Source organism: Malaclemys terrapin, chromosome 4 (genome assembly GCF_027887155.1).
Source record: "Malaclemys terrapin pileata isolate rMalTer1 chromosome 4, rMalTer1.hap1, whole genome shotgun sequence".
Lineage (NCBI taxonomy): Eukaryota > Metazoa > Chordata > Testudines > Emydidae > Malaclemys > Malaclemys terrapin.
In genome coordinates this window covers 126,712,834-126,738,446 of record NC_071508.1, presented here as the reverse complement: position 1 = coordinate 126,738,446, position 25,613 = coordinate 126,712,834, and the positions used below count along the sequence as shown (strand labels likewise).

Sequence of the window (25,613 nt, the reverse complement as noted above, 5' to 3'; positions counted from 1 at the left end):
AAAGGGCAGCCTTACAGGAATACCTAAGCACTGCACTGTAAAAAGTAAAGACTGAAGCAAAAATACTTGAGTATATTCTGTACATCATGTAAACAAACATTTAGAATAATAAACAGGCTAATATGTCTTCCTCCCCTCCCAAAGTTATAACATTAGTATGGTCTATATTTAAGAAAAAATGTCACCTGTTCTTCCTACTTTACTTCTGTGCTTAGCTCATTTGCAAATTTAGATAATACATTCATATGCTAACGGTTATCTTTTCTTTACTGAAGACAAGGGTACACTGAATAATACTGAACATTGCTTTTAACTCAACAAGGACAGTAAGGTCTGGTCTAAACTAGAAATCAGGTCAACTTAACTATGTCAGTCAGGGCTACCAAAAATCTACACCCCTGAGTAGTGCATTTAAACTGACCTAAGTCCCTGTGTAGACAGCACTAGATCAATGGAAGAATTCTTCGGTTACCTTAGCTGTCACCTCTTGGGGTGGTGGATTTCCAACAGGAGATTCTGAAGTGCTACAAGTTTCAGAGTAACAGCCGTGTTAGTCTGTATCCGCAAAAAGAAGAACAGGAGTACTTGTGGCACCTTAGAGACTAACAAATTTATTAGAGCATAAGCTTTCGTGGACTACAGCCCACTTCTTCGGATGCATATAGAATGGAACATATAATGAGGAGATATATATACACACATACAGAGAGCATAAACAGGTGGGAGTTGTCTTACTAACTCTGAGAGGCCAATTAATTAAGAGGAAAAAAAAAAAAAAAAAAAACTTTTGAAGTGATAATCAAGCTAGCCGAGTACAGACAGTGTGATAAGAAGTGTGAGAGTACTTACAAGGGGAGATAGTCAACGTTTGTAATGGCTCAGCCATTCCCAGTCCTTATTCAAACCGGAGTTGATTGTGTCTAGTTTGCATATCAATTCTAGCTCTGCAGTCTCTCCAAAGAGAGACTGCAGAGCTAGAATTGATATGCAAACTAGACACAATCAACTCCGGTTTGAATAAGGACTGGGAATGGCTGAGCCATTACAAACGTTGACTATCTCCCCTTGTAAGTACTCTCACACTTCTTATCACACTGTCTGTACTCGGCTAGCTTGATTATCACTTCAAAAGTTTTTTTTTTTTTTTTTTTTTTTTTTCCTCTTAATTAATTGGCCTCTCAGAGTTAGTAAGACAACTCCCACCTGTTTATGCTCTCTGTATGTGTGTATATATATCTCCTCATTATATGTTCCATTCTATATGCATCCGAAGAAGTGGGCTGTAGTCCACGAAAGCTTATGCTCTAATAAATTTGTTAGTCTCTAAGGTGCCACAAGTACTCCTGTTCTTCTTTTTTTGAAGTGCTACAGTGGCACAGCTACATCAGCACGGCTGTAGTATTTTAAGTACAGACAAGCCCAGAGTAAGTAATGTTCAAATGATATGATATTGTGAGGTGCATATTTTGTGAATGAAGCAGAGAGTTTTCAGGTTTGCATACAAAAATTTGAGCTGAAATAGATATCCTCTAAGTGAACTAAAGTAGCTCCCATTAATTTAGCTAGAACAAGTAGCTAAAATTTGGTTTTAAGGAGTTAAAGTTTACAGATAGACACATTAAGAAAGCATTACTACTTCCATACATGTCATTCAAGCTTTGAACAGTACCAATTAAGATATTTCTTAGAATAAAATATTGGATCATATTGCTTTGCAAAGAGATCAAATTTCTTCAAATGCTGTAGAAAGCAAGTCACTTTCAACTGATGAGCTACAGCAGAGTTAAACAAAAAAAGGTACTACTTCTATAGTCCACCAAGATAGCTTAAAGTGGCCTTATGGACAAAGCAGAGCCATAGCAACACTGATATTTTACAAGTCACTACTATTGTAAGGAACCTACATGTTTAGACAAGAAATGAAGCTTGATATATGTTTCTGGCTATATCTGAAAGCAGAATCTCAGTAACTCATACTAAGAATTCCCACCATCATTAATCATTCCCCAACATGTGCTTGTTACTGCAGACTGAATCATGATTGCCCATCCCTTTTCAAAGCTTCCAGTCTCTGTAGCAGTGCATTTCCAAAAGCTTCACGATATGCTGGGCTAAGAGAGTCCAATAAAGAGTAGACAGTCTCATGATACGCAGTTTGTAAGCCATCATCAGCCTGGTCAAAAGCATAACCCACCACCTGTTGAGAAGAGACCAATAGTTTTTTTTTTTTTTTGTGGTTAATCATTTCATCATGGGAACCACAAAAATCACAAAAAATTAGTCACATATTAGTACGCTACACAGAAGGATTGCCAGACACGACAAACCTATACTTTGTAGTGTTGTTGTAATCATGTTGGTCCCGGGATACCAGAGACAAGTTGGGTGAAGTAATATCTTTTGTTGGTGAAAGAGACAAGCTTTTGAGCTTACACAAAGCTCCTCTTCAGGTCTCAAAAGGTACTCAGTGTTGCAGCTAAAGACAAGATGGAACAGACCGTCTAGCATAAATAGTTAAAAACGTAGGAGACTATTCAAGGTGAAGTGTATTTAACTGACACTCAGGTCTGGTCTACACTAAAAAGTTAGGTTGACACATCTATGTTGCTCAGGGGTGTGAAAAATCTATACTCCCAAGCAACGTAGTTAAGGTGACCTAACCCCTGATGTAGAAGTACTAGGTTGACAGAAGGATCCTTTTGTCAACCTAATTACATCCTCTCAGAGAGGTGGATCACTTACGTTGACGGCGAACCCCTCCCATCAATGTAGGTAGTGTCTACACTTGAAATCCTATAGCGGTACAGCAGTGCCACTGTAGCACTTCAAGTGTCGACAAGCCCTGAAGAAGAGAAGAGCTCTGTGTAAGCTCGAAAGCTTGTCTCTTTTACCAAGAGAAGTTGGTTCAATAAAGCCTATACTTCGTCCTCCCTACTCAAGATGTTAGTAACAATTCATCCTCTAAAGGAGTTTCCAATATTCTTTTCTCATAAAACTGAGAGCACCAAAGACATTAAATATAGAGGCTTACTTCTGAATTTGGCTGGAAGTTCTCATTTCACCACACAAGTATTTGCACAAGCAATTTAAATAGTGTGAAAGGGAGATGCATGCATAGAAATCAATAGTTAGTTTCTTATTAAGTCACAGACAAGGTAAAGATTACAGCAGTCTGTTCTATAAAATATAGTATTGTGCTCACATCAGACTACATCATCTACTTTTTTTTAAAGCCTTCTTCAATTGTGGTGCACTTTTCTCAGACAACTGTGGACTAGAAGATTGAAGAACTACAGTAAAAAAAAAAAAAAAAGTCACCTGTAACACCAAACATTTCAATTATCTACTTCCATCTTTATCATTTTGTAGATGTTTCTGATAAATACCTGCTTTCATAATCTAGGTTAACTCTGTTGTGTTATTAGACTAAAGGCATTGGAGAAAACAGATGAGGATGGCCATGACCTCACTTCATTAAACAAGATGCCAAAAATGTACCCTCTACTTTGGCTAAGAGTACATGTCAAGGATACCACAAGCCTCAGCTCTTAGTTTCCAGGGTTGTGCCATTTTGTCAGAAAATTATTTTTTTAAAAGTACCAAAATTTCCTATCTTTATCTAATGCCTCACTTTAGCACCAGTTACTGTTATCAGCCTGTGTTAGTGAAACATAGATAAAGCCATGCACAGAAAAATAAAAATTGTATACCATACCCCAGTTATGCAGGGCATAAACACTGTTACAACATACAGAGCTTTACTTCAAATAGTGGTCATTGCATCAGTTCTAATTTAACATTTTTCCATGCATGTAAGATGCACTTTGGCAAGACAAGTGTGTTAAATCCTCCCCTTTTGGGTTTAATTGAAATGGCATACTAGCTGAATTTTGAAGTATGAAATATTCAATAAAGAAAAGAGCCTATGCTGCTTTGATGACAACTGAAATTTTTTACTAGATATCTTCCAATTATTATTTACTGTAAACAAAGAAGCTTTATAAAGGATAAGTAAGTTACCCTAAGTCCTGCTTCTGTGAGCTCCAGGCAATATCTGTTTCTTTCCCTTGTCTCCACATTGATATACGCCACATCCTCTGCACATGGAAGGTTTTTTGAGACAAACATGTTGCTGACAGCAAACAGAACATCATTCACAACAGCTTCCGCCTCTAGTCTCATATCCTTCACATCTGTTCCTTCAATGTCCTTATATTCAGAATCTTCTTCAAACCCTGTGTTACTGGACAACTCCATGGGATTGTAATCAGTCTCCATTCTGTGTATGGAAACACCATATTCAATTTTATATGGCCACAAATGCTTATTATGCAAGATCAATGGTATAAAACAGCAGATTTTTTTCCCAACAGAAAGAACTATTTTAAGATGAATTCAATGTCATTCAAAAACAAAGGAAGATATGGGCCCTGTAGGGCTACTAGAAGACCAACCAGAATTTTTGTTTTATTGGAGGCGTCTCAAAAGACAGGGTATTAACCACAATGTTTCAGCAAAACAAACTCACAGTTCTGTGAATAAACAGCTATGGTATTAAAGCAAGTGATAATGCACACAACTATATTTTATAAGCACAGCATGCAGTGTTCTTAACGCACAAGCAACGGACATTGCTTTACAATAACCTGTTATGAGTCAGTCCTAAACAACTCACTTGCTGGTCCCCAACGAGTCAAGAATTGATGTCTGCATCAGTAGGTGCAAGAAGGGGAAGAGAGACGAAAGGGGAAACTACTGAGTCAAAGGAAAGCCTAAACTCTTGGAGTGAAAGTGAATGTCACTAATATTTAAAGGAGCTATTTAGTAAAACGGGCTGTTTGCCTGTAATGAAAGTCAATTCGTTCAGCCTCTCTCTGTACCTGTTTGTTAATACAAAGGTCAGTAGCATGCGTTGACACACAAAAAGGCTGAACACACGGGCACGTTTTCTACGTTAGTCCTAAAATGCAAGTCATGCAAGATGAAAAGCAACGCAACCCCCCTTTCCAAGCCCCAGTCTGTCCTCGGGGCAGGGAGCTCCCAGAGCACCGTAACACACCCCACAGCCGAGAGGGCTTGAGACCACCCGCGCACGCCCAGTGCAGCACGGCACCTCACGCTCGAGAACGACCCCGCTCCTGGTAACTCCCTGGGGCTAGAGGCACAGACGAGAAGGGGCCGGAAGAGCAGCTCGCAGCAGGCAACCCCGGCGCTCCCTGGAGAAGGGCCTGCAGCGCAGTCACCGCGGTGACAGCCGCACAGCGCGCAGGAGAATCGGGCAGCGAAGCCTCATTAGCTCCACCCTGGGCTTAATACGGGGGGAAAAAACCCTTAACACAGCGGCGGGACGGGCCCTAGAGCCGCCGCCTCTTCAGCTACTCCCCCGCGCCGCAGGCCAGGACCAGCCCAGTCACCTGTCCGCCGGAAACGCGCCTCTCGTCCGTCTTCTCCGGCCGCTGAGGAGGAACTTTGCCACCCACTCCGACTTCCACCTCATGCCCGCCCCTTCACTTCCGCCCCTCTCTGTGACTTCACTTCCGCTTGAACGTCAGCTGGCGTCACTGTCGCTCGGTTCTGGACAGTAGAGGCTCGTAGGAGGCGGCGGGTCCGCTGAGCGGATCGAAGCCAGGTGGCAGTGCGCGCGCGCCCCGCGGTAGAGCCCCCAAGTCACCAGCCGCCCCCCCGCATCCCAGGGCGCTGAGAAGATGGCGGCGACGGCTCAGTGAGGATGGAGCTACCCGTCACTGCTGTCTCCCCCTGAGGGTGCGGGGTCCGGCCCCACGGGGTGCGAGTGGGGGGCCGGGGACCGTAGGGAGCCCTTTCCCTAGCAGAGCTGACTCGAGCCCGGCAGCTCCCCGCCCCCCATCGCCCCAGCCGATTAGCCCCCTCTTTCCAGCCCAGTGACAACCCCCCGCCACCATGCCTTGGCCTTTCTCAGAGTCCATCAAGAAAAGGGCCTGCAGGTACCTGCTGCAGAGGTACTTGGGCCACTTCCTGCAGGAGAAACTCAGTCTGGAGCAGCTCAGCTTGGATCTGTACCAGGGCACCGGCTCTTTGGCGCAGGTCCCTCTGGATAAATGGGTAAGAGAGGTGCTGTCCCTGCTGCTCCTGAGGGATCAGCCCCAAGCCCCTCCCCTTGTTCGTGTGCCAGCTGTTTTATTTTTAAATCACAACTTTGCCTTAAAAAATAAAAGTCAAGTCTAATATTTTAAATAGGGAACTATTGTACTTGTCGCCATAGTGTCTGAACATCTTGCAATAAAATAAATAGACAGTTTGGTGCAGTTGGTTTTCCTGCCCTCCCCATGTGCAGTAACACTAAGTGGGGTTTGGGTGCTTTTAAAAATGTTGTTTGAAAGCAAAGGCAAAGAGATAGCTCTTGAGCATGGCCTCAAGATGGCAAGATAGCTGGCCAATCAGTTCTTCGGAAGGGAGATTGCTAAAAATGCTCCATCTCCAACTCTTTTGTGGCTTTATGGACAGCTCCACTGTTCTTGAATAGAGGAAGCTCTGTTGTCATGGAAGGACCTGGTAGTGGAGAGAGAAGTGGTAGCTCAAACCCAGACCACTGAGAGCTTTAAAAAATAGCTCCCTGGCCTAGAGATGGACCCAGCATTTGGTTGTGAGTCAATGACAGAAGCAGTGGGAGTGGGAGGATCTTGCTCTGGTGATGTTGTTTATCCCATGGACTGCCACATTCTGAACCAAACTGATTTTTCTCAGGCCTTGCATATTCATTCCCAGATATAGTTTTGCAATAATCCAGCCTGGCAGTCACAACAACATGAATCTTTATGGCTGGGTCTGTATCTATTAATATTTGGCAGTCTCTTGGCCAGCAGTCAGAAGAAGGAGGTATTTCTAGGAGCTGTTGATATTTGGTCTCCATTATCAGGGAGGTTTTTAAGGCTGAGCATCATTTTGACTATGTGGCTTGACTGATAGGGTATCAGTTTATTCTTCACTGAACAAGTTCACTGTTTTCTATCCACCTTCACTGAACAAGGTGGATAGAAAGCTGGCTAGATCGTCGGGCTCAATGGCATTCCATGAGTGATCAATGGCTCCATGTCTAGTTGGCAGCCGGTATCAAGCGGAGTGCCCCAAGGGTCGGTTCTGGGGCCGGTTTGTTCAATTAATTCATTAATGATCTGGAGGATGGAGTGGACTGCACCCTCAGCAAGTTTGCAGATGACACTAAACTGGGAGGAGTGGTAGATACACTAGAGGGTAGGGATAGGATACAGAGGGACCTAGACAAATTAGAGGATTGGGCCAAAAAAAATCTGATGAGGTTCAACAAGGACAAGTGCAGAGTCCTGCACTTAGGGTGGAAGAATCCCATGAACTGCTACAGACTAGGGACCGAATGGCTAGGCAGCAGTTCTGCAGAGAAGGACCTGGGGATTACAGTGCACGGGAAACTGGATATGAGTTAACAGTGTGCCCTTGTTGCCAAGAAGGCTAACGGCATTTTGGGCTGTATAAGTAGGGGCGTTGCCAGCAGATCGAGGGACATGATCATTCCCCTCTATTCGACATTGGTAAGGCCTCATCTGGAGTAGTGTGTCTAGTTTTGGGCCCCACACTACAAGAAGGATGTGGAAAAATTGGAAAGAGTCCAGTGGAGGGCAACAAAAATGATTAGGAGGCTGGAGCACATGTCTTATGAGGAGAGGCTGGGGGGGGAACTGGGATTGTTTAGTCTGCAGAAGAGAAGAATGAGGGGGGGATTTGATAGCTGCTTTCAACTACCTGAACGGGGGTTCCAAAGAGGATGGATCTAGACTGTTCTCAGTGGCTGACTGTATGAGATACTAGGGAGGTCTAGTAGCATGAATATGACTGTTTGCTAGCTGTCCAGGGCTATGAACAGACTGTCCAACTACCAAGAAAACATAAATTGTTTCTGTACCATATTCTGGTATAAAGTCCAGCTGAGCAGGTTCCAAAATAGTAGTAGAGGTCAGGTGTTCTTGGAGTTGATATTTTGCAAGCTATTCAATCACTTTGCTCAGGAATGGGAAATTAGACATTTGGTGGTATATTGTGTCAAATTACAGATCTGAATATGCCTTTTTTTGATGTTGCAAAGGTCGTAAGCTTCTCTCTTCAAGAGAGTTGTTGAGGTCTGTAAATATGTGGCCCCAGAACTCTTAACTGCCCTTCACCAGCGAGGAAGGCCATGGGTCAGTCTCATAGGCTGCAATGTGATGCCATGATTCCAGAATTCTTTTATGTGAAATCTGGGTTGTAGGCCTTGGTTTGTTTGTTTGTTTAAGCCCTCAATCCTGTAAACATGTGTGCTTAACTTTACTAGTAGTAAACTACCACTAAACTTTGCCAGTAGTAAAGTAAAGCATGCAGACTTGGGGTCTTATTCTGTAAAATAGATATTATAGTAGTAGTGTTGTAAGTGTTTTATGTAAAGGACTTCTGAGATGCCCTAGATAAAAGACACTTTGTAAATGCAAAATATTAATTTCTTCATTTGGTCCTGTGGGGCAGCTGTTTTTGTGTAATAGGTGGGCAGACTTAATGTTTTGATAAGATTTCAGTGCCCTCTAGTGGATATTAAAACAATCTTTGCTAGTTTCACTAGACTTGAAAGATAAACATTATGAACCCTTGCAATTTAAGTAAAGTGCTTGTACTAAAGAAAGTTTGTAAAATTTGCATATAATGTTCATTTTCCAGTTCGGAGAAACTTTTTTTTTTTTTTCTGGGCAGTGTTTTCTGGCCTATAAATTAGTGAGTAGCTAATGCTCTTTAGATATGGCTCCCTCATGCATGACAGAAAGATTGCAAAAACAGGTGTTGCGAAAGTGCTACAGCTGCTTTTTTTTTTTTTTTTTTTTTTTTTTTTAAGTCACTTTAAACCTGCTGTCTACATGTCCTCAAGGAGGCTGTAGTTTTAACCTTAATTATTTTCTCATTTTTGTTCTGTTTTGAACTGTTTGTTTTTCATCTACTAGTTTCATTTAACTTTTTAAAAATATTTTAACATACATAATATATACACCATTGTCTTGGTGTTTACAGTATACAGAGGGACATTCTGGCCTCCACTATACTTGTTCAACCCCTTTGACCTCAAGAGGGTTGCACTGTCTAATGCAGGTCAGAATTTAGCCCACAATATTTGTGATTGAATAGATAAATAGGCTTAATGATTGATTTCTCTGCTGCTTCCGATGTTAACCCCGCAAAGCCTTTCCATGTCCTGAATTTTCATTGACTCCAGTGGAAATTCCTCAGTGATGTAGGATCAAACCAGCAGTTGGTGTAGATGTGTGGAGTTTTACAATTTTATTTTAAATACTTTTTAGTCATTCACTTGCTAAACAGATCTTTATCTTTTATTAATGCCATTTAACTGTAATAAACATGCACTTGTATTTTTTCTTATAGTTTGCTTAAAATAGTTGGAAAGATAACAATAAATTTTCCTTTCTGTTTCCCTGTATGTAGTTTGTAAAAAGAGATCTGAGGCCAGACTTATTCAAAATTTGTTTTGATATGCTAGATTTTATTAATGTTCATATATAGAAATGTCCATACATATAGCTCAAATACATGTGAAATACCACAGTTTGAATGTATAGCTCATTTTTGTTTTAGCAACAAGTTTTAACTAATCTACACTAATATTTTTCTGCTGATACTTCTGCTACTTGAAACATTTCGCATTGTTGATTGATGTCTACAGTTACTGCATTATTTTTTATTAGCGAAAAAGGTTTAACTGCATTGAACTGTAATCAGTCATATACATATGATAAATCAAATTGTTTCTTTCCAGAACTGTTTCAGGGACTGATTCAACTCTTGTTAAAGTCAGTGAGACTCTTTACATGCAGTACAATAGAAATAAATCTTTTTGGCTCAGTTGTCACAGTCAGACAAGTATACAATGAGCATTACATCAAATTTAGTTGTTTGGCTTGTGTCCTAATCAAAGATTCTTTTCACAATGAACAAACTGTTTTTATCCATTTAATAATAATATAATAATATATGGAGATATACTTATCTCATAGAACTGAAGGGACCCTGAAAGGTCATCGAGTCCAGTCCCCTGCCTTCACTAGCAGGACCAAGTACTAGTTTACTAATTTACTATTCTGGCCTCTCCTATAACTGTAATTAATTTTTATTTTTGTGATAACACTTTAAGATCCGATACTATAATATTTCTGTTAGCAACATATGGAAATTTATGAACAGTTCAGTAGTATAGATCATAAGAAAAACCACAGCTGGAACTGTATTCGATTAAAAGTTTAGTGCTTAATTAGCATGCATCATTGACAGAACCCAAGTAGAGGATAACTTCCAGCTTTTTAAATATATTAATTTAATTCCTTTTAACATATCTTAAATGTTTTGCTTCTGTTAATATGAGCGTAATTTTGGATTCTCTACTTTTAGTGTCTTAATGAGATTCTGGAATCAGCAGATGCACCTCTGGAAGTCACTGAAGGGTTTATCCAATCAATTTCTCTGTCTGTTCCATGGGGGTCATTGCTACAGGATAACTGTGCACTAGAAGTGAAAGGATTAGAGATGGTCTTCAGGCCAAGGCCTCGTCTTGGTAGGTTTATTGCATTATCTTATTTGGCTCAGTGTTTTACACTGATAAATTAGGAGAATTCTAATGTTCAAATGTTTGAGATTATACAGGCAGTTTTGCTTCAACTGGTTCTGTGTTTTTTATTTAATTTTTTTGATAACATTACATGTACAGGATAAACATTTGTGCCTGGGCACTATTTGTTTAACATATCTATCTTCGAAAAAGAGAATACAATAATTGTCAAGTATTCTTCAATAGGTCAGCAGTTTACTTCATTTAAGTCTATAATATATTGAAGTTCTATGTCTTTGCTTCCACATTTACATAGATGTAATTTCTAAAATTACTAAAGTAATGTTTCCTCATATGTGTCCGTTTAGTCTCTAACATTTTATAATCAAACAGCCATGCTCCCATATTTTTGCTTCTGCTTATTTTTGAGTCATAGGAAAATTCTCTAGAGACCTTAATTGGGACTGGTCTATCCATAATGTGGTATGCTGTCGTGTGAGGACCACAAGTTTGTATTTTGTTTCATTTGTGCTATCTGGGCAAGCTGTATTGTATAGGTGGCCCATTAAATTGTGGATGGAAGAGAGTGCTTTATTAGTTATCTATTATACAATAGCTCCTACTGGCCAGTTTGAGTAGATAGCTGAACTTGACTGGATGGGAACTGATTACTGCTCATGGCTGGAGGATGCTGCAATGGCATAGACTTATTATGAGGAGAGATAGTGATACTGTTTCCTGTGGGTTTGTCATTGGGTGGCTGCTTCACATCTGTCCTCTTGTGGCCTCTGGGTGGCCCTGCAAGTGGGTCCCCACTCCCTCAGTTTCCCCCTTCATGGGTCTTCAGTAACTCACAAACCCTTGTATCCATTTTCACCCCTTCTTGGGTTCTGGTTTAAGTTAGCAAACATTCAAAATAAAGTTTGCAAATCCATTTGTTTACCCCTTATCAGGTCACTCCCAGGCCTTCCTTGCCTGCAGACTCACTCCCCAACTTTCTCTACTGGAGTCTGTTTGCTCCCAGCAGCTTCTGTACTCCAGCTTTGGTCTCCCTGAGAATCTCCTCTCTACAGCTTCTTGCTGCTCTTTAGGGAAATCAGCTGATCCCTGCTCAGATGTCCCTCCTTAGTAACTAGGGTTGGCTGCCCCCTGGCCTCCAACCCTTAAAGGGGTGAGCCATCCTGCTACAGGGTTCTTTCAGGCTCTTTGTGGAAAAGCACTGTCATGCTATCTAGAGTGGCTCACAACCATGAGTGCTTACCTCAGGGCAGACTGTTAAAAACAGGGCAGACACCCCAAACCGTGATCTATAATTAAATTTCACCAAGTCAGTAACAAATGTGAACTCCTGGATATCTATAACCGTCTTACCATGGAGTCACAGACAGGCCCCTTAGACTCTCCAGTCTATCTTGCACCCCAAGCAAACTGGACTTAATAAATGGATAAATGGTCACTTACACCAAAAATCACACCACATTCAGGTTGATTCCAGTCCCACGAGACCAGTCACCTACCCGGATCAATTGGTACTGTAGATTTTACACCAAAGACACAGCCTGTAGCCAATCCTGTAATAAACTCTCAGGATTTATTAACTAGGAAACAGAAATGAATTATTTACAGGTTAAAGTGAGCAAACATATACACACAAATGAGTTAGCATCTAACCCCTTAGAGTGACAGAGTTGTAGTGATCTACCAATTCTAAGTGTCTTTCAGGGTGGACCCAGGAGGCAGCTGGACAATTCCCATGCCTGAATTCACAAGTTCAGAGCAAGCATTTTCAAAGTTATAAAGCAAAACTTACATATTTTCTTATAGCATGGAATACAGACATTGCAAGTAAGATTAATGCATGTAGCAACTTACAAGTATTTAATAGTCTAAACACACAAAATACATTCTGATAAGACTAATACCTGTTTTGAGCAAAACTAACGTACAGGTGACTTGTTCTGGTTTCCCCAAGGTTGTCAGTTCTTAGCTAATGCCTGGCATCTGGCCTGCCAGCATACAAAGCACATTTTGGTGGCTACCACAAACACTTAGTTTGCAACTAGCTGGGTGTAAATCTACTCCACTCTCATTTGCTACATGCTCACTGTCCATGTGGACCCTGCTGCTGTGCACTAAAGGTTCCCTAGTGGGTTTGATCTGTCCTGCTTTGAAATTGGAGTGGATCAGTGTGCACTAGGGAGCTTTTAGAGCTTGACAACAGGGTCTGCAAGGACCTCAGTTCGTGGTAGCCTAGTATGGGATAGATTTACATCCCAGCTTGCTGTGAACCAGGTGTTCATGTAGACAAGCCCTTTGGTGCTGTGCCCTTGTACAGTGGCTCTCAACTTTCCAGACTACTGTACCCATTTCAGAAGTCTGATTTGTCTTGTGTACCCCCAAGTTTCAGTTCACTTAAAAAATACTTGCTTACAAAAAAAATGCAAAAGTGTCACAGCACACTATTTCTGATAAATTGCTTACTTTCTCATTTTTAACATATACACCTCTACCCCGATATAACGTGACCCGATATAACATGAATTCAGATATAACGTGGTAAAGCAGCGCTCCGGGGGGGCGGGGCTGCGCACCTCAGCGGATCAAAGCAAGTTCGATATAATGCGGTTTCACCTACAACGCAGTAAGATTTTTTTGGCTCCCGAGGACAGCGTTATATCGGGGTAGAGGTGTAATTATAAAATAAATCAATTGGAATATAAATATTGTATTTACATTTCCGTGTATAGTATGTAGAACCATAAAAACAAGTAATTATCTGTATGAAATTTTAGTTTGTACTGACTTCGCTAGTGCTTTTTATGTAGCCTATTGTAAAACTAAGCAACTATCTAGATGAGTTGATGTACCCCCTGGATGACCTATGTGTACCCCCAGAGTACACATGCCCCTGATTGAGAACCATTGCCCTAGTACGCAGAAGTCTTCTTCAGAACAGTGTTTGAGGGACTGGTAGAACCGTCCAGCTTGTCTGTGTCCACGCTGGCACTAACCTAGTTCAAACTAGACTGGTTAGGCTTTAACTTGTTATTAAATATGCTGAAAAGTAGTCTGTTCTAATGCATTATTAACCACGTGTGAACTATTTGGGGCATTTTTGTTTGTGGATACATATTTTTATACAAACATCCTAAGGTTTTAAACTGTTTTAATTTTTATAGTATAGAACAGGCCACAGTGTCTTTTACCCTGCTCAGGATCTGAATTTTGATAAAGAAAAGATAAGATAAATACTTTTATGCTGCCTTTAGACATCATAAAGAAGTGACAAAAGACATAAGAACATTTTTTTTATCTTTGAAAGTCCTATTTGAATAGGTTTTTTTTTAAATCACATATATTTTTGTTGTTCTATGTTTCATTCTAATTTATTGTAATAGAACTTAAATCTTAGGCTAATTTTACTTGCTAATGTCCATCTAAGAAGATATTATCTTAAAAAGAATGGTAATAATAGGCAGTAATAAATAGGAGGAATGGCCTTCAGTTTGGTGCTGGCGTCTAATATTATGAATAAGTATGTGAAAAGTAATACGTTATTCTTTGTACTAGCTCTTTACTTATAAATGGATGATCACTGTTTTTGTGGGGTTCAGGAAGGAATTTTTCACTGGTCATGCTTTCCCTCTCCCCTGTTGTCAATGAGCTTTATTTTACTTTTTTGCATGGATGTATGGCTGTCCTTTGCGGTCACTAATTGTTTAAAAATGGAGCATGTAGGAAAGAAATATCGTCACCAAGCAGCTACAGCCACAAGATTAATACCTGGTGTAGGGATTTTTTAAAAAGAGATCTATCTACCTTGAGGTAGCTAATCCCATCTGAAACACCACTGAGGTCCTAACATGGATGCAGTTTAGTATCTTTACTGTTGTTAGCCTCTGTTGGGCTTGTCTACAGTGGAGCTTTTACCTCAAATTAATTGATGTGCCTTGTCTAAACTACACTTTGAATATGAGCAAACGTCCCACTATTATCAAGTTAGCTGTTAGAGATGACCATCAATTGTGTTATCTGGCAGCTAGTAGGCCTAGGATTGACCTATATCAACTAACGTGTTTGTAAAGATGTCAAACAGCGTCTAAGACTTGTCTAGACTAGCATTTAAAGATGTGATGTTAGCACATTTTAAAAGTCTAGTGTAGATGAGACACGTTGCTTTTAACACAGGGCAAACTGGTCGAGTCAAATTCTAGGTTCCCCCTTAGTGTTTAACTTGACCAGTTTAGCACATGTTGAGGGCACTGTGCCTGGTCTAGCTAGACTTTTTAAACATGCTATTAGCGTGTACTAGCTAATGTGCTAAAATCACACCTTAAATCCTAGGCTAGCTGAGGACTGAGTGGTTGAGTGATTTTTCAAATCTGTAAAAGCAGCAAAGAGTCCTGTGGCACCTTTATAGACTAACAGATGTATTGGAGCATGACCTTTCGTGGGTGAATACCCACTTTGTCGGATGTCGTGTGTTAGTCTATAAGGTGCCATAGGACTCTTTGCTGCTTTTACAGATCCAGACTAACACAGCTACCCCTCTGATACTTTTCAAATCTGGTTAGCTGCCTCAAGGTAGAGATGGTCTTCCTATAGATGTGGACAGAATCTGGTACGTTTTTGGTTGCTACCACAATGTAACTAAAAATTGGTGCTCTTCCCTAATACCCGGAAGTCATCTTCAATTACAGCTACCTTAAGGAAGCTAACTCCATTTAAAGAACAACATTTTTTCTTAGGCCTTGTCTATGCCTAGTCTTGCCTACAGAAGTCACACCAGTGTAATTAAAAATCTGTTTTAAAAACTGATTTAGTTCAACCAGTGCCAACCCTTCAGTGGCCCCACTTACACTGGTTTAAAACTGGTTATATTGATTTATCTTGTACCTATAAACTTACCAACAGAAGCTAAAAAGAAAGAACCCATTTTTAAATTGATTTGAGTGTGTCCATGCAGGGGTTTGCACCAGTTTAACTACTTGTTTAAAATCAGACATGTAATTAAACTGGTGCTGCTTGTGTATAGACCAGACCTTTGTGTAGATATACCAAACATATCATTTGTTTGCTTTGGCTTTGTTGGTTTTACATTTATGGCCAAATGTATTTAAGAATTTTGTCTTATTCTACAGCATCTGGTTCAGAGCCTATGTATTGGTCAAGTTTTATGACCAGTAGTATGCAACTTGCAAAAGAATGTCTTAGCCAAAAACTGACAGATGAACAAGGAGAAGGGTCTCAACCTTTCGAAGGGCTTGAGAAGTTTGCAGAAACTATTGAAACAGGTATGACTCTACTATGCACTTGTGAATTAACATCTTAAGTTACATTGTTAGTCTACACCATGCCATGATATTACAAAATGAGAGCTCACTTGCAACTGCTTCTCTTCTCTCTCAACTTTTTACCTTCTAACAGTAAAAACAGGAGGAGAGAGCCAGGAAGTAAAACCACAGTAGTAAAAAACAAAAAAAAAAAAACACCCCAAAAATCTGTTCCTGTAGTGTGCTGATTCAGCTGTTCATTAGAGCCAAATTCTCTCAATCATACCAGTATAAATTTGGATAATTCCTTTCATTGACAGAACTGACTGGCAGAATGTCTTGGTTCTGGCAGTGCTGATTTAGCACATCATGTGACAATTGGATCAGCATTGGTGTTAGTAGCCCTAGGAGGAAAAATCTGGTAGAACAGTCTTCTGTACAGTTCATGTTTTTATTTGAAGAATCAGACTTAACATAAGAAGGCATTGGATGCAGTTTTGAAATTTCAAAACTGCATCTTCTTCAGATTGCTTTACATTTTTTGAATGTCCAACTGGAAGAAGCTAAGACTTACTGATAGAAAACTAGATTCTCATTTGGAATTGTGATATTGTATTAGGATTATAAATAACTTCTAACAATGAAATAAATATTAGCTTTCAATCAACAAAGAAGAATTGATCTTTTTATTCATATATTAAGTCATCAGTGTGTCTGACTGATTTTAAATGGTCATGGTGTAACTGTATTGTCTTCTGGTTTCCTCGCTTCAGTTCTAAGAAGAGTGAAAGTTACCTTTTTAGATACTGTTTTGAGAATTGAACATGTGCTGGAAAATTCTAAAAGTGGGTCTGCACTTGAAATCCGACTTGAGAAGTAAGTGTTGCTTAAAATCAACATTAAAAAAAAAAAAAGAAACTGGATGGCTCTTACCTTTATATCCACAGATTTACACACAGGCACACATCTCCTCACATAGTATAGTTCTGTAGTCCAAAGCTTATGCTTCAGGGGTAAAAAGAGCACTGTAGATTTCAGGCTTGGGTTGGAGCTTGTGTTCTGAGACCCAGCGAGGGGGGAGTGTCACAGAACCCAGGCTTCAGCCCAAGCCCGAATGTCTATACTGCAATTTTTAACACTGCAGCGTGAGCACCGTGAACCTGAATCAGTTGACCTGGGCTCCGAGACTTGCTGCTGCAGGGTTTTTGTTTGTTTGTTTGTTTTGTTTTCTGTGTAGACATGCCCTAAATGAGTGACTAGATTTTCTTAAATGGTCAACACCCAACAGCTCTCATTGTTAAATTGGGCCACTCCATTTAGGTGACTGAATTGGAGCTTAATCCTTTAGAAAAATCTGGCCCCAGTTGTGGATACTGAGCACTTTTGAAAACCTGACCTCACAATTCTACATTTAGGAAAAAAGCCTTAATCCTGCAAAAGTACTAATGTACCAGATCAGTAGAAATCTAGCTTTTGCGTGACCTGCTAGAAGAACCCACATACAGTGTAAAGCCAATTGTATAAATAATTGAAACATGTGAATTGTAGATGTTCTTAAGGTATTTATTTAGCTTATTTGACTAATAAGCTCATTTTAGTTGGTGCCATGATGAAAACTAAAGTATCTTGCAGAATATTAAAATCACTACAAAATAATGTTTTTACATACACAAAAATGTGGATGAATTATAGTTCGTTCTTAAACAAATAACAAAAAAATCATTGTTCCAGTTGCTGAGTTCAGTTCAAGAGAGAACTGGTCAGTAGACATGTGTATCTGAACCCCTGCACTCCCCCCCCCCCTTTTCCCCCTTAAAAATCCCCTGTACATTAAAAGCTACCCTTACACAAACTGTTTTGAAGAGAGAACATCTAATTCAAGTGTTATAACAGAGTGGTGCTGTTTGAGTTATTTTAGTTAAGATAAAATTATGTGTGTCCCCATTGTAAATTATATTTCTTAAAATTTCTACTGTTCTTCTATTTACACAATTTAGCGGTATTTTAATAGATAACATTTCATTTCAGAAAATTTAGAAGGGTGAATTTTGGGGATGTCCTAGGCATAACTTAATTTCTGTTAATTTATTAAACAGAAATGATTGACGTAAAGGAAAGTGTTCCATCCAAGTAGTTCTTTAAGATTATATAAAATATATATGTTGTAGATTTATCCATTCCAAAACCATACTTTAGTCATGAGACTAGAACGCAGTTACAGATGTCTTAATGTAAACAAACAAAAACAGTAATATAGGGCAAACTTCTTCACTTTGAGATACGATTAAACAGTAAATAGTAGGATTTCATATTAGGACACATTGACTTCAAACGTATAGCGCAACTGTTATTACTAGATTTCCACCCATTCATAGAAAGTGGTGGTATGTCCTTTCACATCAGTCAATGTCCTTGTAAATAATCTATGTAGGGAAAGCATATATAAACATGAACTATAGGCTAAATGGCACAATAGAAGGTAAACGTGTGCTTGCCATCCCTACCATGCTTATTTCCCTGCTTTTGTCTCCCAGAACTATGTACTGTGATGAAACTGCTGATGAATGCTCTGGAATTAATGTACATCAGCCCACAGCTTTTGCTCACAAGTTACTTCAGCTCTCAGGTGTCTCTCTCTTCTGGGATGAGTTTCCAGCATCAGCAAAGTCCTCTCCAGTGTGTTCAGCTACACCGTTGGTAAAAATAAATAAATCATATAAATATGTAGAATTGATGAAGGATAAAATGTATTGTATTGTAATGTACATATAAGCCTAATATTGAAGTACAAAGGACTCGAACCTCTTCTTGGAACAATGTTTAGGTAGCCCATTGCACTCTTAACTCATTTACATTAGTGGTTCTCAAACTTCTGAGCCCAGCAACCCTTGTGAATTTTTTGTCAATCACTTATATTATGTAAGAGTGGAGATGGTGAGGTCTGAAGAGCAAAATTATAGAAGACTAAAAATAGGGCATACAGTACTGGAATCTCACTGCAACCTTAATCTGTGGAGAGAGACTTCTCTCCATAATTTACTATTCAAAGAAAAATTCCATCACGTCCTGATGCCACAAGATTCTGAGTGCCGTTTGATACCTGTTTATTTAAAATTTGCTAGTAAATATGTTTAATACAGATGTCAAATTTGCTTTTATGTGAAACTGTTTATCGTTTACTTGTAGTGTAGATTTATAGGACTTATATATGTATACTTTCTGACACATACTAGGATGCATGCTAATTGCCTCTTTTTCCCCTTGCATTTTAAAGGCAGCGGAACCAAAGCTTTCCCCTAGCTGGAACCCAAAAATTGTGTATGAGCCACATCCACAGTTAACCAGAAACTTGCCAGAAGTTGCTCCTTCTGACCCTGTGCAGATTAGTAGGCTGATTGGTAAAATGAAGTTGAGCCTTACATTAAAGCAACATGAAGTACTTCCTGGAGCTAAGGTTAGCTGTAGTTTTATATTCTTTAACTACCTGGACACAGTCAAGTAGCTATTTGGTTTTGGTTTTTGCCTACTGCAAAAGTTTTGAGAGTTTTAAGGAAAAAGAATTGGTTTGGGCTATGTTTAATTTTGCTAATTTTATTTTAATTTATCTGCATTTAAAGGTAAGGCAATAACCCTTGTTAGAACATCTTTTCTTTAACCAACAAGGTCCTAGAGTGCTGAGAATACATTGTGGAATGCATGGAAATGCATGTCTAAACACCATGGGCAGATTTGCTCTGTTCTCAAGTGCACACTTATCAGGGGAGTTGCACACTCATAACTGAGTGCAGAATTTGTCCCAATATGATTTTGGGGGGGTCTCATTTTCTTTGGTAGACAGGCATGTTGACCATTTTCATGCCTTACTCACAACTTCTACCAAAGCAAAATGTAAAAGAAGCTATGATAAATCATTTTGTGATCTCATTTAAATTACTTTCAAAAGTACAGACAATACAGTGATGTCTGTTTCTTAAACAAGGTGCAGTGTATCTTAGAGACAGCTTGAATTCTGTGTATTGCAGTAATTCCTGAGAGAATTGCTTTGTTTTCATGAAAAGTCCTGTTGCTACCCATTATTTTTTTGCTCTGTGTATTGTAGCCTCCTCATTTTGAAATTAAAAAAAAATTATTGATTTAAATCCGGTTGAGGCTTGCTTTGTAAAACTAATTTGAAAATTTATGCTATTGAAATTTTAGATTAAAATTTACAGTGAATTAAATTATAATGCTGTTTTTTAAAGTAAAATGTCACTACTGGTAAGGTATTTTATTTGAATTTTCCAAAACTTCTGGAGACAAAACAGAAGTATTGAAAATATAAGGCCCTGATCCTACAAGCACTTAGGCAAGTATAAACTTTATTCATATGAATATTCCTATTAACTTCAATAATAAAACTGGTTCTGAAATCATCTTCAATGAAGTGTTCTCACATTTGTGGTTTATAATGTGCTCTGATACCTGCACACAAATGGTAAATGATAGAAATTATTTTAAAATTTAAATTGAAAATACAATTAATTGAAACAAAGAATACATATAAAATACAGAGATCAGAAATTACTCAATATGGTTTCCACTACAGTGGGGAACTTTGTTACATATCCTGCAGTTGCTGGTTGATTTTTTTAGAACTTTTTTTGTATTTTTTCATTCAAGAAAAATTCTTGACATAAAGTCCTTGTGGCAACATTTGCTGAAAAGGAAGATACCATAAAAATGCAGTGTGTGAAATAGAGAAACAAATTATTATAAGATATTAAAAGCTCTGTGGTTATCAGTTCTAGATTTACTAATAGCTAAGTGCTTTTCTGCAACCCTTTTAAAGATCAAAAGATTTCCTACTGTCAATCATTACGTTTATTTAAAGGTGGCAGGAAAAAAACCTCTTTAGTTCAAGATCTCCGTATAGGACTCTGTGTTGCACTTCTATTTGATGATCTGTCCAATGCCGTAAATAGAACACAGTGTAACATTTCTGGCATGCTTTGTGCAGTGTTGGGCATTGTAGTGGGAGAAACACTGAACAAATCAGTTGGTGTCGTAAATGGTATTGTGATTTTTAAGTCTAATCACATTCTGTTACTGATTTTGAATACTGACTTCATCTTTTTGCATTAACTGTATACAAAATACATTTTAACACCAGTCAGTGAACACTATACATGTTACATGGTGTGCAAAATTAAAAAGTGAGCTCAGTTTTGATTTTGGTTAATTCATTAAATAGATTATATATATTCATAGAAATAGAGAAAAAGTATACAGAATGTGCAATTGGTTTTCTTCTTCAAAACATACAGTCTAGTCCAAGATTTCCTCCTGATGTATGGTCTGGCTTCTTTATATAAATAAGGTGTTTACATTAAATCTATCCAGATTTTAACCCTCTCAGGAATGAACGGAATTTAATTTAATTTCAAGTGCTAGCACAATTTAATAATTTGAATCTTCTTTCCAGTTTTCCCAAGGAAAGGAAAAGGCAGTAGGAGCCAGTTGTAACGTTTTGGGGGTCCCCATGACCAGTAAGGGGTTTGGTCACTGCCTGCCTTGTTACCTTAGGTGATTTATGCTGTGCTGCTTTGGTTCAGAGCCCTAATTCTAGCAGCCTGCCCACAAGCATACAGTTCTGGCTTTCACCAGCCTAGTTACTCCTTGCAGGGTGACCCCAACAGCCCTTTGAATCCCAGGTCTCCCTAAATTCATCCACTATGAGTTCGTAACTACCAGACCCTCAGACTTTTTTCCTCTCTGGTTCTTCAGCTCCGAAGGTGTGAAATCCAGCCCCTCTCCCACACCCCCCTACCCCCCCCCCCCGCAGACATCTTTGGTGCACATACTCCCCACAAAAACAACGAGGAACCCTTGTGGCACTTTAGGCCTGGCCTACACTGGGCGGGGGATCGATCTAAGTTACGCAACTTCAGCTACATGAATAACGTAGCTGAAGTCGATGTACTTAGAGCTACTTACCGTGGTGTCTTCACTACGGTGAGTCGACTGCTGCCGTTCCCCCGTCGTCTCTGCCTGTGACTCTCGCTGAGCTGGAGTACAGGAGTCGACAGGAGAGTGCTCAGGGATCGATTTATTGCGTCTAGACTAGACGCAATAAATCGATCCCCGCTGAATCAATCGCTGCCTGCCGATCTGGCCGGTAGTGAAGACATACCCTTTAGAGACTAACAAATTTATTTGGGCCTAAGCTTTCGTGGGCTAGAACCCACTTCATCAGATGCATGGAGTGGAAAATACAGTAGCAGATATAAATACACACCACAGTTTGTGCTGCAGAGACCTGCTTGGGGTAAAATAAACAAAATGTTATTTAGTAGAAATCACAGATTCAAAGATGATAAAGTAAGAAAGAGAAAACATATACAAGTTACATAGTAAATAAACATAAAGACTCAAACTTCAGGCTTTACACTTCTACATTTAGATAAAATCCCTGTTCTAATGTAAAATAGCTGTTGCCTTTGAACACTGTTCTGGTGTACTCCATGCCATAAAAGAGATCCAGTATTTCATAGACAGCACCCGCTAAGTGACTGTCACTCAGTTTCTGGGGATGAAAACTTCAGTTTTAAGCATCCTTTTAAAAAGGCTTTTCTCTCTTTTTATTTTTCTCTCCTGGCATGTTGACTGAGCTGTACTAGAAAATTAGGTTGTCTTAATTAATATAATAATAAATAATATATGGAGATATACCTATCTCGTAAAACTGGAAGGGACCCTGAAAGGTCATCAAGTCCAGTCCCCTGCCTTCACTAGCAGGACCAAGTACTGATTTTGCCCCAGATCTCTAAGTGGCCCCCTCAAGGATTGAACTCACAACCCTGGGTTTAAGAGGCCAATGCTCAAACCACTGAGCTATCCCTTATATCACTCAAGGGTGTGAAAAATGTATATCACTGAATGTATATCACTGAACAGCGTACTTAAACCATCCTAAGTTCCTCTGTAGAAAGTGCTAAATCAACGGAAGAATTCTTCTGTCAACCTAGCTACAGCCTCTCAGGGAGGTGGATTGCCTATGCTGATGGATATTAGGAAAAACTATTTCACTGGGAGGGTGGTGAAGCACTGGAATGGGTTACCTAGGGAGGTGGTGGAATCTCCTTCCTTAGAGGTTTTTAAGGTCAGGCTTGACAAAGCCCTGGCTGTGATGATTTAGTTGGGGATTGGCCCTGCTTTGAGCAGGGGGTTGGACTAGATGACCTCCTGAGGTCTCTTCCAACCCTGATATTCTATGATTCTATGGGAGAATCATTGCTGCAGCTGCGCTACTGTAGTGTTTCAAGTGTAGACAAGCCCTGAGAGTGGGGAAAATTCCCTCTTGTGTTGAAGCAAGGATGTTTCAATGTCTTTCCATTAACTCTAATGGTCTACTCTTGTATTGTGTAAATGACTCTTGGGAGGTGCCCTCCCACTCTCCTTCACTGCACTGTTGCCCTATAGTTACAATTTCCTATATACACATATATATACATACATAACCATGGTCTGCATACATATCTCATAATGGGTATGTCTACACTACCCACCGCATTGGCGGGCAACGATCGATCCCCAAGCACCCTCCCGTTGACTCCTGTACTCCACTGCCATGAGAGAGACAGGTGGAGTCAATGGGGGAACAGCAGCAGTTGACTCAGTCTAAGTATGTTGACTTCAGCTACGTTATTCACATAGCTGAAGTTGCGTAACTAAGATAGATTTCCCCCCCACCCCCTCCAGTGTAGACAAGGCCAATGACCATAAAGTTCAGAACATTACAATCTTTCATAAAGACTGTTCCCATTATATTTGTACAGTACAATAGCTTTGCATACAATCAGGTGATTTAACTGCTTATTTAGGAGGTGGGAGTTAAACCTCCTGTTCTCACATGGTGTGTTTGGTCCCTGACTTTCACACCATTGTACAAATAATTGTAATTGGTTAGTTGCTTTATGTCCTTTAGTTATGTGAGGACTTCGCATGAGCATTGGTGTATGTCACTAATAAGTATTTAGAAAGCTGAAAGAGAGAGAAGAAATTATTAATGAACTGTAATTGACAATATTTATTTTTTATTTTTAACAAAAATATCAAATATGTGTATGAACTGTAGCAACTATAGAAAGAAACTTGTCATGTGTCTACAGTAATGTTATCTCTTTTGTAAATGTTAGTTGTGGTACTCCCTATCACAGGACATCTTTCATGAAGACTACTTGCTCCAGCAAATCTTTTCTCCAACATATAACACTTGACAGTGGAGCAACAAGTGAGAGTGTAAGGGGTTTTAGAATTGGACCCTAAATCTGTATGAACCCTAAGGGAGTAATCCTACAGCAAACATTGGGAACAAGCTCAGTTTATGGTGCTATCTAGTGGTCTGGAGAGAAATAGTTTAATTTCCTTGTTTTGTTACTGTTACAATTTATAATAAATCTTAGGTATAACCCAACATTATTTAAGAAAATCAGTAATTTTGTATAATAGGCTAGTATTTATGTAAATATTATTTGAATTTTTAAGGAAATGTACCACATAAGGTGTAAGTTTCACTATTCTGTATGTAGTACATAAAATAAGCCTTATGTTGGTGCCATTAATTACATGCAAGAGTATTAAAGAAACAAAATTGCTAACTGCTTAATAAAGATCCTGGATTTTCTTCCAAGGGTGCAGGGGGGAGGGGTAGCTCAGTGGTTTGAGCATTGGTCTGCTAAACCCAGGGTTGTGAGTTCAATCCTTGAGGGGGCCACTTAGGGATCTGGGGCAAAATCAGTACTTGGTCCTGCTAGTGAAGGCAGGGGGCTGGACTCGATGACCTTTCAGGGTCCCTTCCAGTTCTAGGAGATGGGATGGGATGTTTTTTGTGTGGTTTTGTTTGTTTTGTGTATAGCATAACAAAATAAATAGTCATTGGCACAGTAGCAATGTTTCGTAGAACTGCTATGAAATCCAAAGTTGGAAGCAACTGTACAGTTAAATTTCAGGCTGTTCCCAATTGGAAGAATATGAAGGTTCAATCCCAGATATTGCAGGAAGACTGTATCCTTCAAAGCTTCCAGATATAACCTGCAGTTCACTTAAAAGCAATAAGGAGGTGGTGGCAGAGGAGAGAGTGAAAGAAGGAGAATAAGGACTTTAGTTCACTTGCCCTACAAAGCAGTGGTTCTCAACCAGGAGTACGTGTACCCCTGGGGGTATACCGAGGTCTTCTGGGTGTACATCAACTCATCTAGATATTTGCCTAGTTTTATAACAGGCTACATAAAAAGCACTAGTGAAGTCAGTACTGCTCTATATATTATACACTGAAATGTAAGTACAATATTTATATTCCAGTTGATTTATTTTATAATTATATGGTAAAAATAAGAAAGTAAGCCGTTTTTCAGTAATAGTGTTCTCTGATTTTGTAAGCAAATAGTTTTTAAGTGAGGTGGAACTTGATGGTATGCCAGACAAATCAGACTTCTGAAAGGGGTATAGTAGTCTGGAAAGGTTGAGAGCCACTGCTATAGAGTGATGCTGTATACTATCTAGTGACTTATAGTTGATTGGGGAAGCTTAAGGGACATGTCTTTGTTCTAAGAATTTATAATTTTTATTTTTTTTTTTAAGTTGGATGTAGATGGGGAGATAGACTCTATACACCTATTCCTGTCACCAAGGCAGGTACATCTTCTATTGGACATGTTAGCAGCCATTGCTGGACCAGGCAAGTAAACATTATATTAATATTAAATGTGTATTTG

At 39.3% G+C, this 25,613-nt stretch overlaps 2 protein-coding genes across 7 annotated transcripts in view; one reads left to right on the top strand and one right to left on the bottom strand.

Annotated features, from left to right (window-relative positions):
- Window positions 1-2,023: 2,023 nt before the first annotated feature.
- On the bottom strand, window positions 2,024-5,498 carry GSKIP (GSK3B interacting protein). 4 transcript variants are annotated; one of them, XM_054027179.1, is made up of 4 exons: window positions 5,415-5,450; window positions 4,676-4,707; window positions 4,021-4,279; window positions 2,024-2,197 (listed from the first exon to the last, which is right to left on the bottom strand). In XM_054027179.1, exons 3-4 carry the CDS (start codon window positions 4,276-4,278, stop codon window positions 2,036-2,038), a joined length of 420 nt encoding a protein of 139 aa, XP_053883154.1. In that variant the 5' UTR covers window position 4,279; window positions 4,676-4,707; window positions 5,415-5,450; the 3' UTR covers window positions 2,024-2,035. The 4 variants fall into 4 exon arrangements, with proteins under 4 accessions (XP_053883154.1, XP_053883155.1, XP_053883152.1 ...); XM_054027180.1 differs by lacking the exon at window positions 5,415-5,450 and adding an exon at window positions 5,114-5,408; XM_054027177.1 differs by lacking the exon at window positions 4,676-4,707 and having other exon boundaries at window positions 5,415-5,498.
- A 75-nt stretch (window positions 5,499-5,573) lies between these two features.
- ATG2B (autophagy related 2B) overlaps window positions 5,574-25,613 on the top strand; it is a 75,126-nt gene continuing 55,086 nt past the window's right edge. For all 3 annotated transcript variants that reach the window (XM_054025209.1, XM_054025210.1, XM_054025208.1), the window contains exons 1-7: window positions 5,574-6,081; window positions 10,432-10,594; window positions 15,730-15,882; window positions 16,635-16,737; window positions 18,396-18,558; window positions 19,136-19,315; window positions 25,480-25,576. In XM_054025209.1, the coding sequence (XP_053881184.1) occupies window positions 5,920-6,081; window positions 10,432-10,594; window positions 15,730-15,882; window positions 16,635-16,737; window positions 18,396-18,558; window positions 19,136-19,315; window positions 25,480-25,576 (1,021 nt within the window). In that variant the 5' untranslated portion in view covers window positions 5,574-5,919. The remainder of the gene's footprint in view (window positions 6,082-10,431; window positions 10,595-15,729; window positions 15,883-16,634; window positions 16,738-18,395; window positions 18,559-19,135; window positions 19,316-25,479; window positions 25,577-25,613) is intronic.

Bases quoted from the DNA above. Each gene is read 5' to 3' on its own strand.
- GSKIP (XM_054027177.1), bottom strand. From the start codon at position 5,497: ATGAGGTGGAAGTCGGAGTGGGTGGCAAAGTTCCTCCTCAGCGGCCGG. The intron at 4,280-5,414 runs GTGACTGGGCTG...TTCCATACACAG, and splicing joins GGCGCGTTTCCGGCGGACAG to AATGGAGACTGATTACAATC. The intron at 2,198-4,020 runs GTAACTTACTTA...TCTTCTCAACAG, and splicing joins TCACAGAAGCAGGACTTAGG to GTGGTGGGTTATGCTTTTGA.